The 13,488-nt window shown below is 46.1% G+C and overlaps 1 protein-coding gene across 1 annotated transcript in view; it reads right to left on the bottom strand.

Annotated features, from left to right (window-relative positions):
* Positions 1-8,172, bottom strand: part of Gsdme (gasdermin E) — a 48,898-nt gene extending 40,726 nt beyond the window's left edge. The window contains exons 1-3 of the mRNA XM_048339678.1: positions 8,160-8,172; positions 3,994-4,219; positions 794-986 (exon numbers count right to left, since the gene is read on the bottom strand). Of these exons, the coding sequence (XP_048195635.1) occupies positions 794-986; positions 3,994-4,204 (404 nt within the window). The 5' untranslated portion in view covers positions 4,205-4,219; positions 8,160-8,172. The remainder of the gene's footprint in view (positions 1-793; positions 987-3,993; positions 4,220-8,159) is intronic.
* Positions 8,173-13,488: the final 5,316 nt, after the last annotated feature.

Raw genomic sequence — 13,488 nt, 5'->3', positions numbered from 1 at the left:
GGTCAGTGAATATGTAGCCCTAAGTTCCATCCCTAGCACTGGAGACAGGGGAAACACTAAACAGAGGAAGAATGTGTGGAGAGCAGGGCATGGTAGCATAAACCTGTCATCCTAGCTGGGGAGGCTGAGGCAGGAGGAGGGGGAATTCCAAGCCAGTCTATGATAGCCTCTCAAAAATAAGAGTAAAACTAAAATAACGATGTAGCCTTTCTGTACTATGGTTATTTTCACTATTGTTATTTCATAAATGATGGGGTTTTTTTTAAGTATATATTTACAGCCAGTGACTCATGCCCATAATCCTAGCTACACAGGAGGAGGATATCTGAGTATCACAGTTCAAAGCCAGCATGGGCAGGGAAAAAAAAGAAGGAAGAAGGAAAGAAAAAAGGCCAAAAAAGGGGTCAGAAGTAGAGCTATGACTCAAGTGGTAGAGTTAGCCTTCAGCTAAGAAACTCAGGGTCAGCAACCAGGCCCTGAGTTCAAGCCCCAGGGCCAGTACACACACGTACACGTGCACGCACGCACACACACGCACGCACACACACAGAGTACATATTTACCTGAAATAATATCCTCTTAAAATACTTCCCAGCTCCTCATCCCCAGACTAATGAGTGAAGAAATTCTAGAATTAAAGTTCTCATGTGACACCTCCAACACAACAGGCACCCAGCAAACATGTGCTGATTTGGCAAAGTTTGCACCTGTCCACCCTTTGTACCAGAGTCCAAGCAAATGACCTGTACACGTAACACATGCCACAATCCAGAACCACACCCACGGTCCTCACCTGTCTGTCGCGTCCCTGATGAGCTGCTGCAGGTCCACCTCCTGCTTCCGCAGGGTTCCGAAGGAAGACTGGCTTTCCACCAGGCTTTTGCCACCCACATTCAGCTTCACTTTGCCCAGAACCGTCTCGATGGTCCCACTTATGTGGTTTTCAAACTTGCCCTCATACTTCACAAAGTCTGACTCCAGGACCACTGGAAAGGATGGAGAAGAGGAAGTGATGGCCTGGGTGTCAGGCCTCCTGGCTTCCAGACCCATCAGCCCACGCCAACCAGGAGATACACGTGGGAGACCACTCAGAAGGAGCCCCTAGCCCTGCTGCCTGAGTAAAAGAAAGCCAAAGCCAAGGGCTCCCGCCTGTAATCCTAGCTACTCAGGAGGTTGAGATCTGAGGATCAAGGTACAAAGCTAACCTGTGTAGCAAGTCCCAAGTGAGACTCTTATCTTCAGTTAACCACCAAAAACCCAGAAGTGGAGCTGTGGCTTAAGGAGTAGAGTACCAGCTTCACTGAGCAAAAATATTAAGTCACAGGCTGGGAGTTCAAATCCCAGTACCAGCACGCAAAAAAGAAAAAAGAAGCAACACAAAGACACAATGCCTATCATATAAAATAATATTTATCAAAGTGAAGTCCAGCTAGGAATATGGCCTAGTGGCAAGAGTGCTTGCCTCGTATACATGAAGCCCTGGGTTCGATTCCCCAGCACCACATATATAGAAAATGGCCAGAAGTGGCACTGTGGCTCAAGTGGTAGAGTGCTAGCCTTGAGCAAAAAAAGAAGCCAGGGACAGTGCTCAGGCCCTGAGTCCAAGACCCAGGACCGGCCAAGAAAAAAAAAAGTGAAGCCCAGGAAATGGAAGCAATAGTGTTTTTTTTTTTCTTTTTGTCTTGTTTGTTCATTTATCTGTCTTTGGGAGGATACAGTGGGGGCGCAGAAATGAAGGGATAGAGGGAACAAATGCAGCAGTGGTATTCACTGAACACCATCTTTAAAATGAACTCTGTAACTTGTAGGGAGGGACAGGAGGGAAAAATTGGAAGAAAGTGAAGGGAGAGGTGACATTGTCCAAAAAGAAATGTACTCTTTACCTGACTTATGTAATTGTAACCGCTTTGTACATCACCTTTATAATAAGAAGAAAGTAATTTTTTTAAGGTGCAGATGGAATCTGGTTGCTCTAACTCACCAGGGAACTCTGGATTATTGTTTTACAATCCCAATAAATATAGAAGAGAGCATTAAAAGCATTTATACAGTTTAGCAAAACATTTAAAAGCAGACTATGATATAGTAAAGAAAGTGTTTTAAGCTAAGGGGAGGGCAACACATCCTCATACCCCAGATGGGCCTTCCCATCTGCCGGGTCAGCCACCTGACTGTCCTTGGCCATTTTGGTCACCAGTCTTAGACATCAATCCCTTGGGCTAAGCTACCATCTCCACTCAAGTAATTCCGTCTCATATTTACATTCTTCTAGCTGAAGGCTAGCCAATCATTCAATCCTTATGAAGCAATTCCTTATCTGTTTTCCTGATAAAGTCACAGACATGCCCTAACCCTGAACATACAACCCTCACTCCTACCCCTTCTTCCTGGCTCCCACACACTAAGGAATATGCCACACTAAGAAGTAACAGCTAACACCCCAGCTTGAATCAAGTCAGCTGGGGACTGCAGCCCTGCCCCCACCCCCACTCCCACCATCCTGACCATATCCAGGTGATTGTTGTCAGTGCCTGCAGGCTCTGCCCTTTGTGTCTGAACTCGCAAGATGAATATCAGATGATCTCATATTTGAACTGCCAACCTTATTAGGACTCCAGGTTTTTACTGTTATTTATATTTGTTTTTGTTTATTTCCGCTAAAGATTGAGCCCATGGTTTCATAAATGCAAGCAGTCTAGTTCTGAGCCACTTCCTCAAGCCCTGGCAGACCTTAGACAACTCCTCCCCGAACTGAGATTTTCATGTGTTATTCAGAGAGAATTAATGGTAACTACCCAATGGATTCTGGTTACTAGCTGATATTATGTACAAAGAGTAAATTCACAGTCTTGACAGACAGGTGGGTTTGCACCAAACCAGATCCCTTCTGATAAACAGAACAGACCCAGGTTCTCCCAAAGGCTACTGCATACACAGCCATTCTCACTACAGGACACAGTTCTGGTATCAGGCCCACCATTGCTGTTAGGAACTCTTGTTTCCAATCTTGTCTTGCAGCAGACAGGGAAAATCAAGACTTTGTGGCTCACACCTGTAATCATAGCTACACAGGAGGCTGAGATCTGTGGTCATGATTCCAAGCCAAACCAACCTGGGCAGTAAAGTGTGCGAAACTATATCTGCAATTAACCAGCAAATGGCCAGAAATGAAGCTGTGGCTCAAATGATAGAGCATCCGCCGTGAATAAAAAAGCTAAGGGAAAGCACCCAGGCGCTGAGTTCAAACCCCAGAACCAGAAAAGAAAAAAAAAAAAAAAAAACAAACAGAAAAAGGCTGTGCACACTCAAATGCCACCCTAGACACACCTCCACAGAAGATGTCCTTTGTGTACACTTTGACATCAAGCCATCAATTGCTGCTGACAAGAGAAGAGATGAAAAGAACCAACAGGCTATTATCAATGGACCACCAACAACCACCCTTTATTCCTTCTATCTTCACACCCTTGGGTAACACATGCCAATGTTGTTCTGAATGGTAAAAATGAACAAAAAATAACCATGCTGCATCTGCTCAGCAAACAAAGCCGTGCCGCTTGGCATCACCACTCTACACCAGCAGGATGCTCCAGCCCCAGATGCTGATGGCGGTCACAGATTCTCCAGTCACACTGGCTGCAAGTGTCCGCACCAATACACCCGTCTCCTTCCACCCTCTTGATCAGTGTGACACATAACAAGTCCCAACACTAAACCAAATTTGGGGTAAGGAACCCAGCCCTCTTGTGTTGAATGACTACACCATCTACAGTGAGCATGACTGATATTTATGACAACACTGAAGAACCATATTAATTCATTACGCTATGAGACTGGAGAATTTTTGCACTGTATGAAAGGATATGCTTAAGATATCACAGAAAGGAAAGGAGAATTTGTTAGAAGGTATCCCCCTCAATTCTAGACAACACATATCTTGAAAAACCACCTTCAATTCTAGACTGATTACAGAATGCGTACAAAGGGACATACCTGGATTCAGAGATTGATCTTCTGTCAGTACATCTCCCAGGGTGACAGATAGAAACTGGTACTTGGGTCTCTGCCAGCACCAGTATCTCCTCTTTTTAGTCACCAGACTTAGAAGTTGTAATTTATCAGAGTCATTCAAGTTTGAGACTGAAATCAGGTTACCATCATCATCAACTTCTTTAAGAAAATTCCTTGTTGCTTTGGCAAACATTTTGAAGACCCAAAACTATCTGGAAAAAAGAAAGTAAGATTATCCTAAAGACAAATGCGAAGCTACATTATGTTGTGTTTTTTTTCTAAAGTTATCATGTTCTATAGTCTCATCGGTTCACATGAAAGAGCATCTGCTTTCTAGTAAACTGGCTAATGAGTTTAGGTAAGGATAAATAAATCTACCTGAGATACAGAAAGAGAAAATATCAGTCAGGATAGGCTAGATTATACTCCAGAAACAACAACCCCCAACTCTCAGTGGCTAATAACAAAAAAGTTTTATTTGTTCCTATCCAGGAAGACAGGGAGCTTTGTTTATTGTAGTTAGTAAGGATCCAGACCAAAGGAGAAGCAACTCTCTTAAACAATGTCAGTCAAGAGGCAAATAAATGAAGTACCTGTAACATTTATGACCCCAAAAAATGCTTATTTAAAAAAAAAAACTTGCACAAATAAAACTTAAAACACTCCAATAGAAACATGGATAAGGGTCATAAATATCTATTATAATTCACAAATGGAACATAACCAGATATATTCATATGTACACATACACCTCACACACTCACAGAATAAGGAAAACCAGTACACAAAGAAAGCAAATAAAAAAATTTAACCTGCCAGGTGTAGGTGGCTCACTCCTGTAATCCCAGCTACTCAAGAGGCTGAGATCTGAGGATCGTGGTTCAAAGCCAGTTCTGGCAGGAAAGTCCATGAGACTCTTACCTCCAAGTAACCACCAAAAATAGTGGCAAGCTGAGCTGTGGCTCAAGTAGTAGACTGCTTGCCTTGAACAAAAGCAGCTCAGGGTCAGTGCCCAGACCGTAAGTTCAAGCCCCAGGACAAGCACCAAAAATTAAAATCTTAAACCTGGGAATAGTCTTGCATTTTAGCTGTTCACTTCACTTTCTTCAACATGAAATCTTTTCTGCATTATCAGAAAACACTTGCTTTACCTAGCTCTGTAGTACCTTTACTTAGAATACTACAGTAATTACTACAGTATTACTAGTAGCTTTCTGACCCTGGTCCTATATATTCTCAGGAAGAATAAGTTTTGAGTTTTTATTTTCTATTTTGACAGTGCCGGGGTTTGAACTTAGGGCTCAAATTTGCTAGGTAGAAACTCTCCTTCCTTCTTCTTTCCCGCCCTCCCCGTTTTTCTGAGACAAAAGTCTTGCTCAAGATCCTCTTGCCGCACCCTTCCCAGGGCTCGAATTGCTGAAACAGTTGTTGACCAGAAGCTTCGATATCAAACACACTTGACAAATATCAGGGAAGACCCTGCCATGTGTCAGGTACTGGGCTGAATGCACACTTTGTGCAAGATTCCTCAAATCTTTCCAACTCTGGGATGCACAGGTTGTCCACATGTTACAGATGTGCAAAGTGGCTTTTGAAGATATTAGGAAGGTGCCAGCATAAGAAAGAAAGATAAGCAGGAGCCAGGCTATCATCACAGCCCTGGGGTAGTTAGGAGAAGGCCTGCCATGCTTCTGCTGATGCCAACAGTGGCATGGGCCATCAACATGAAGCAAGGCCACTTCACCAAACATCAAAACAAGACCACTCAGTCTCATGGCTGACCCAGACCAAACATAGACATTATCCAAACCACAAGAATGACCAAAAATGACCTGGACCTCCCTCCAGTCATGGCAGTGACCCACTGAGGCTTCCTGACCACCCACAGCTGTGGCTTCATTCTGATCTCCTCTCCTTTACACTCTTTCCTGACAGCATCCAAACCAAGGGCAAGGCCTGCTCCCTTAAGCCTTCCCCTCCCCCACCCCCAAATCACCTGGGACCCTTCCCTGGAAGGAGCAACAGCCCCAACTTGTGCTGTTCCAGGAGAAACTGGAAGGCCTTGAAAGTCACCAAGAGAATTTTTCCTCCCTTGAGATTCTTCTGGAGGCTCTCTGACTCCAGAGAAGGAATGCCCTACTCTGTTGATCTCTATTTTTTTCTTTTGAAATTTGGGGTACATAGGATTCATTGTGTAAGATAAGTGTGTTCAAAAGAACAGTACTGGTTATGGTGAAAACAAAAGTCATTGTTATGATAAACCTCACTTCTGGGGTCCCTGAAGAAATGAGACATTGTTATACATGTGTGCCTGGGTCGTTTCTAACAACTTCAACATATTTTAAATTATTTTTTTTTCTTTTGTTTGCCAGCCCTAGGGCTTGAACTCATGGCCTGAGCACTGTCCCTGGCTTCTTTTTGCTCAAGGATAGCACTCTACCACTTGAGCCACAGTGCCACTACTGACTTTTTTGTACATATGTAGTGCCGAGGAATCGAACCTAGGGTTTCAAGTATACGAGGCAAACACTCGACCACTAGGCCATATTCTCAGCCCCTTAAATTTTCCTCAGTTTCCTAAATCACAATGTGAAATTCACCCTGTTAAAACGGAAGTGCCATCCTTTCATATTTTGTGATAGCTGCAGCCCAGAACCTGAGCTTTTTTAAGGCTAGCACTCTACCACCTGAGCCACAGCTCCACGTCCTGCTGTGCATGTGTGATTAACTGGAGAGTAAGAGTCTCACAGACGTTCTTGGTGGAACTGGCTTAGAACCACAATCTCCGATCTCAGCTCTTGAGTAGCCAAGATTACCAGTGTGCGCCACTGGTGCCCAGCCTGAGCCTTAATGATACTCTGCCATCTCTTAAAGAAAAGCTGGTGGGCTGGGAATATGGCCTAGTGGCAAGAGTGCTTGCCTCCTACACTTGAAGCTCTCGGTTCGATTCCCCAGCACCACATATATGGAAAACGGCCAGAAGGGGCGCTGTGACTCAGGTGGCAGAGTGCTGGCCTTGAGAGGGAAGAAGCCAGGGACGGTGCTCCGGCCCTGAGTCCAAGGCCCAGGACTGGCCAAAAAAAGAAAAGAAAAGCTGGAATAGGAGATGATGTGGTTCAAGTGGTCCACCATCCTCGAGGGGGGAAAGCCCATGGGAAAACGTGAGGCACTAAATTCAAGCCCACCGCCCCTGCCCGCACGCACACCCCAGCATCAGGACATGACATAAAGGATGGTCACACACACATTAGCTTGGGGAAAGAAGCAGCAAAGGCTTCTGGGAAGTAACGTGGACCACAGAAGGCCCGGCGGCTTGAGAACACTGGGCAGCCTGGGCGCCCCAGGCAGTTAAGGGGAAAAACAACGTTTTCGACAACTTCCTGCTCCAGCAGGCAGGCAGGCCCAGGGGCCCGGGCCCGGGGGCCCAGGAGCCCAGCCCTCACTCAGGTCTGGACTGCGTCTCAGTCAGATCCAGCTGCCCGCGCTCAATTCTGCCGTTTTCCTGTCCACCACGCACCCGCGGGTGGCTTGCGAGAACAGCAGCTCCTCTGGCCGCTCCGCCCTCGCTTCTTCCTCCCCGGGGTCTCGCAGCCTCTCCGGTCGACCTGCCCGCCTGCCCCTGGAGGGCGGATATCGCGGACGCCAGCCCCAGGCTGGGGGCCGGGTCACACCGCTCGTGAATGAATGAATGAGTGAATGAATGAATGAATGGCTTTTCTCAGGCTACAACGGATGCTTCCTCGGCGCTGCCCTGCGGTCGGTCTTTCCCAGCAGTTGGTGCTGGGAAGCAGTGCCCCAGAGGACAGGGGGGCGGGGGTCCCGAATGCCGCGCTCCTTCGCCCGGCCCCGCAGGTCAGCCCAGGCTTGGCCTCCCCCGCGCAGCGGCCCTGGCGCCCGGAAAGCCTCCCGGCACCCAGGCAGACACCGGAGACAAAGGAGGAAGGAGCAGGGTCGGGGCGGCGCACCCGTGGGGGGCACGATGGACCGGTGCGCGGGCTCCATCGTGGAAGGCTCGGGGTCGGGGGTGGGGACAGAGGTCAGCGGGATGGGGGGTCCCGGAGAGCCGGCACCCCGCGAATCGGCGGGGTAGGGGAGGAGCCGGGGAGGAGCCGGAACGGAGCCCGCAGCTCGCGCCCCCGCGCACTTACCCGCGCGCCGCCGCCGCCGAGTCCCCGCCGCCGCACGCTCACGCACCAGGCAGGCGGAGGAACCCGCAGGCCTCGGCGGCCGCAGGACCTGGGTGCGGTCCCCGCCCCCTGGCTTGGCGGGCGGGGCGGGGCGGGGGAGCGGAGGCGGGGCTGAGGAAGGGGGCGTGGACCTGAGGGCGGCGAGGGCCGGGAGGCAGGTGCGGCTCTGAGGGCCGCGAGCGCCCTGGAGGTCCGTGGAGGCAGGCCCGGACCGGAGGGAACGTCAGCCCCTCGTCCAGTGGGCTGGAGACGCTTCGACGCCATCCACCCAACGTTGGGGTGTGAACTCACTGCATCGCTTCACTGTCCACCCCGGCCTTAGGGTGGGCGCCGTCGGGCCCCTCCCTAGGAACCGCGGGATTTGTGGTGAGACCTCAAACTTGGCCTCCCCTTGTATTAGGTGCTGGTAAACTCCAGGGGAAACCGAAGGTTAGCGGGTGCTTAAGGATCACTTGCTACTTGACCATTACCTTTTCAGTCAGGATTTGTAGATCATTATTTCCCTTGTCAATGAAGAAGAGGAAATAGTTTCTGCTCTCTAAGGGCATACTTTCAACTAGTATGGAGATGCGGGGTGTCAGCGGTTCCCACCTGTAATCCTAGCTAGCTACTAAGGAGGCTGAGATCTGAAGTTCGAGGCCAGCCTGGGCAGAAAATTCTGTGACACTTTGGTCTCTCAACTCAAAAAAAAAAAAAAAAAAAACTGGAAGAGGAGATGTGGCTCAAGTGGTAGAGCCTAGCTTTGCAAAAAAAAACCTAAGGGCTAGCTCCCAGGCACTGAGTTCAAGTCCCAGTACCGGCACACACAGAAAAGGGTGAAGAAGCTATGTGGTTGCTTTCAAACCCAGAAAGGAGAAAGCAAGATCCACAAAGACACATGGCAGTATGCACTTTGTGCTGGCCTCTAAATTGTAGTGATAGTAAAGCCTTCCCCTGAGGCCCACAGTTAAAGCTCCCATCCAAAACAACCCTAGTTTCTTCCCTGCTTTACAGGCTCTCTTTTCTTCTTCCATCAGCTAGATGTTCATCTTACTAATTTCATGCACTTTTCTAATTGTCATAAAATGTCAGCTAACTGAAGACAACTTTTGTATGCTACTGCAAACTTTGAACTTACTGCATGCCATTCACTTTTTAAAAATGTTGAGTTAAAGAATGAACCCTCTTGTTTGTTTCTTCAAACAGATTGTGGGGCCTTACTCTCCTACAAAATCAGTGAAAATTAATGGATGGTGGATAAGTATGTACACAAGTGGTTGCTGACTTTGCCCAAGTGATTAGGTATTTAAAGAAAAAGCAGGTGAGTGCCCAATGACTCACAACTTTAGTCCTAACTACTCAGGAGACTAAGACTGAAAACTGCTGTTCAAAGCCAGCCTGGGACAGTCCATAAGACTCTTATCCCCCATTAAACAGCAAAAAGCTGGAAGTAAAGTGATAGAATGGGAAAAGCTGAAAAGCTAAGGGACAGCACCCAGGCCTGGAGTTCAAGTCCTAGTATTGGTGTATGTACATGTGCATACGTGCATACGTGCACACGTGCACACATCCAGACATGCACACCATTCAGCTGATAAAGATGAGTTGCCTGGCCTCAAGGGTCTAGGATGACTTGCCAAATATCCTAGTCCATTCAGGCTGCTATAACAACATTCCGTAGACCAGATAGCTTATAAACAAAAGAAATTAGCTTCTCACGGTTCTGGAAGTTAGAAGTCCCCAATTAAAGCACTGGCAGATTCAGTACCTGGTTTTTCGTTCTGTATAGAGCAACTTTTTGCTGAGTCTTCACAGGATAGAAGTAACCACCATTCTCATGTAGTCACCTCCCTAAAGGCCTAGCTGGAGGGGGTGCAGCTGGAGAAAGGTATTCCTGTTCCTTCAGGAATGGGCCTGGCAGGGATTCCATCTTTTGAGTTCCAGGCTGCCTAGGTTGCTCCAACATAGACCTTATGGGCTCCTAAGAGTGGCCAGATCCATTGTCATCCCTTGGACGGGCAGTCCCACAAACCCTGCTAACTTCAAGGAGTATTAGAATATTACTGTCCCTCTGGCCCTCCTTCCTGTCCTTCCTCCCTCCCTTCTTTTCTTCCTTACCATTTACTGGGGATTGAATTTAAGGCCTCACAATTGTTAGGCAAATGCTGTGATCAGGGAAAAGTGTCACTAAGGCTTCAGAGCATTAACAAATCAAGGTCTCATTTGCTTTTAGAGGACAATAGGTATTGACCAATTCAGATCTCATACAGAAATCTGTTAGGAAATGGCAGTAGGTTGGACATGCAGGTTGGTACATTTTCTACTGCTTACTTGTGTGCAGCTTGGTGTTTTACTGACTTCTTATAACTTTGTATTACCATCTCCAGTTTACAGATGGATAAACTAAACCCTAGAATGGCAGACTTTGAATCTGCTGAAATTCATTCTCACATTAAACTCAGGCCTGAGTTCATATTCTAACTTTACATTTCTGTTTGATATTGAAACCACTTAAAATCTTTTTAAATCACTTAAAATTACATTCTAAATCTATTATCCACAACATCCACACACAAAAAAACATATTCTTACATTGTGATGTAGATGCTGGTTTCCTTTTATGTCTTGTCTGGTAATTTCTACTATTAAACAGTCCAGAAAAAAATGCTTTTGATGGCTCTCAGCCATGTTTATATACTTCCTTATTAAATGCCATCTGCTTTTACTTATTAATGTTTTATTAAGGACCATCTGTTTGTTGCTACAGATCATATAGACTCTTCAGCAAGTTCTATTTCACCCCATCAATAAATTATGAAGCCTCATTATTACCAAAAGAAATTAAATTGGGTAGTGAAAAAGTAGAGGACAGGCTACCCATGTCCCAGGGCCATCCTCAGTTGGTCCTGTGGCCAATGCACCCCTCCCCTCACTTCTCCAGGCCCACATGTTTCATCTAAAAGTGGAAGGTGGAACCAATTTCCTAGTTACTGCATTCTGTGAATGTCTTCAGAGCTATGGGCCACCCACCCACCCAGGATCTCAGGAGAGCAGATTCTGTCTGGGAAAGCTAAGACATGGCTGTTGGGCTATGGCTAAACCTGATAGACCAAACGCTGGTAAGATTTAGGGTAGTTTGGGAGAAGAGAGCTTAGAGGGAGTAGGGGGAGCTTTTAAGGGAAGAGAGGAGAGAACTAGGAAGGGAAAGAGTAGCTGAGCTCACAAAGGGGAGGCTTCGGGTAACAATAGGGCAGTATCACTTAGGTCTTTCCTCTCTACTATTTCCCCTACTCCCTTCTTTACTCACTTCAGTGAAATGTGCTTAGTCAAGTGCATTGGTCTTTCTGGTAGGTTAAACTTTACCCTTCAAGTAGAGTTGAATCCACATTTTCACTAAGGTAACAAATGGGCCTAGAAACTGAGGCCTTCAGCCCATTGAATGAATGAATGATTTTATTGTCTATATGACCTTGATATGACAAAGATATGACACTGCCTAAAAGCATTCTAGCCCACCAAAATTAATTTGCTATCAAATGCCTTCACCAGCAGTCTAAAATAAGCAATACTTCTATTAAATTATGATATTAGGCTGTATTATATGATATTATATTAATTCTATAAGTGAATGAGGATAGACAGAAAATTCTTTCAGTGTACTCACTGAAGTGCTACTATGTCCTAGTCCCTGTCCTAGACACAGGGGAAACAGATGAAAACACATTTAAACAATTCTTCCCATAGAACGCTGGCTGTAATGAGTAGAATGACAGTAAGCAAGGCCAATAAAGAAAATACACTCCTGGTTTCAAGTAGTGAAACCAGAGTTTTTAGACCCGCAGGTCCCAATCCGGAAGTTCCACATGTCACGTCTGGCCACTGGCACTTCTACTTCACATAAAAAGATGTTAAGAGCCTGGAACCAGTGGCTCACACCTATAATCCTAACCACTCAGGAGGCTGAAGTCTGAGGATCATGGCTCAAAGCCAGCTCTGGCAGAAAAGTCCGTGAGATTCTTATCTCCAATTAACCACCAAAAAAAAAAAAAAAAAAAAAAAACTGGAAGTGGAGCTGTGGCTCAAACGGTAGAGCAGGAAAGGTCAGGGTCAGCATCTAAGACCTGAATTCAAGCCCTAGAATGGTGTTAGAGAAAGAAGGGGCAGGGGGAAAGGGAGGAAGGGAAGAGGGAGAAAGGGAAAGGTGATAATGATGGTCAGAGAGAGAAGACCTGTCACGCTACAGCAGATGGGGACTGTAGCACTTCTTCATCCTCTCCAGGGAGGATAAGGAGGTGGGGCAATGGAAGAGATGTTCTCCATGTCGCATGCTGAGCCTGGTTCAGGACAATCCTAGTGCTTGTTTTTGGAGGGGTTCCAGAGAGGTTGTTAGGAGAAGTTGTTATTGCTGTCATCTCTAATGAGCATAAACAAGTCAAGTTGCCTGGCAGGTGGTCTGTTGTATTTCTTAGGGGTGATTTCCGTTCCTTATTATAAAGACATCCTGTCCTCCCGGGATTCCAAGGCGACTGCCAAGTAACATAGCTCCACCCAGAATGGAGGCCATTCCTCGGAGCTTCTGCTTTTAGTTAATTTGTGGGCCCAGCAAATGCATCTTTTAAGCATCTTTTTTTTTTTTTTGCAAGTATTGCTTTTGTAGTTATTTCTCTTTTTTTACCCTGTGTCTCTCGAATTTGGTATTCCCTTTGAATTTCCTACTTCCAATACCAGTAAACACTGTTTCCAATATACTCAGATTAGATTACAGAGATAGTGTAGGTACAAACATAGGAAGGTGATACAAAACATTATCAATAATAGAAACTACACATACACATAGACGTTGAAAGTAGTTACAACTGTGATATATCACTTGTTTCCATAACATGGTGTTCATTTCAATTAGCATCATCTTATGTGTTTCTAAGGGTATAGCTATTGGGCCTTGTGATGCTCTGCTATGGCTTGCCTAAACCTGTACTAATTATTCCCAATAAGGGAGGCCATAGAGTCCATGTTTCTTTGGGTCTGGCTCACTTCACTTAGTATAACTTTTAAGCATCTTTTTACAGCGTGCTCTCTAAGGAGCTTGAAGGTCATTGGCAGGTTATGAGTAAAATGTTCAACAAAGTAAAAAAAAAAAAATCCACAACTCTTTTTAGGTCTGTTAGAGACTTGAGATCCCAGCACAGAACACTGTCTCAGAGACAGCCGCTGCAGAGATCCACGCCTGTGAATTCTACCTCCTGGAGCTCTAAACAGGTTCTTCCAGTGACTAACAGAGAAAATTTCCTTGTGGTACCAGCAGGGGAAG

This window comes from Perognathus longimembris, chromosome 2 (genome assembly GCF_023159225.1).
Source record: "Perognathus longimembris pacificus isolate PPM17 chromosome 2, ASM2315922v1, whole genome shotgun sequence".
NCBI classification, from domain to species: Eukaryota; Metazoa; Chordata; class Mammalia; order Rodentia; family Heteromyidae; genus Perognathus; species Perognathus longimembris.
Note: the sequence above shows the minus strand (reverse complement) of the source record. Positions and strands in the feature narration are given on the sequence as shown.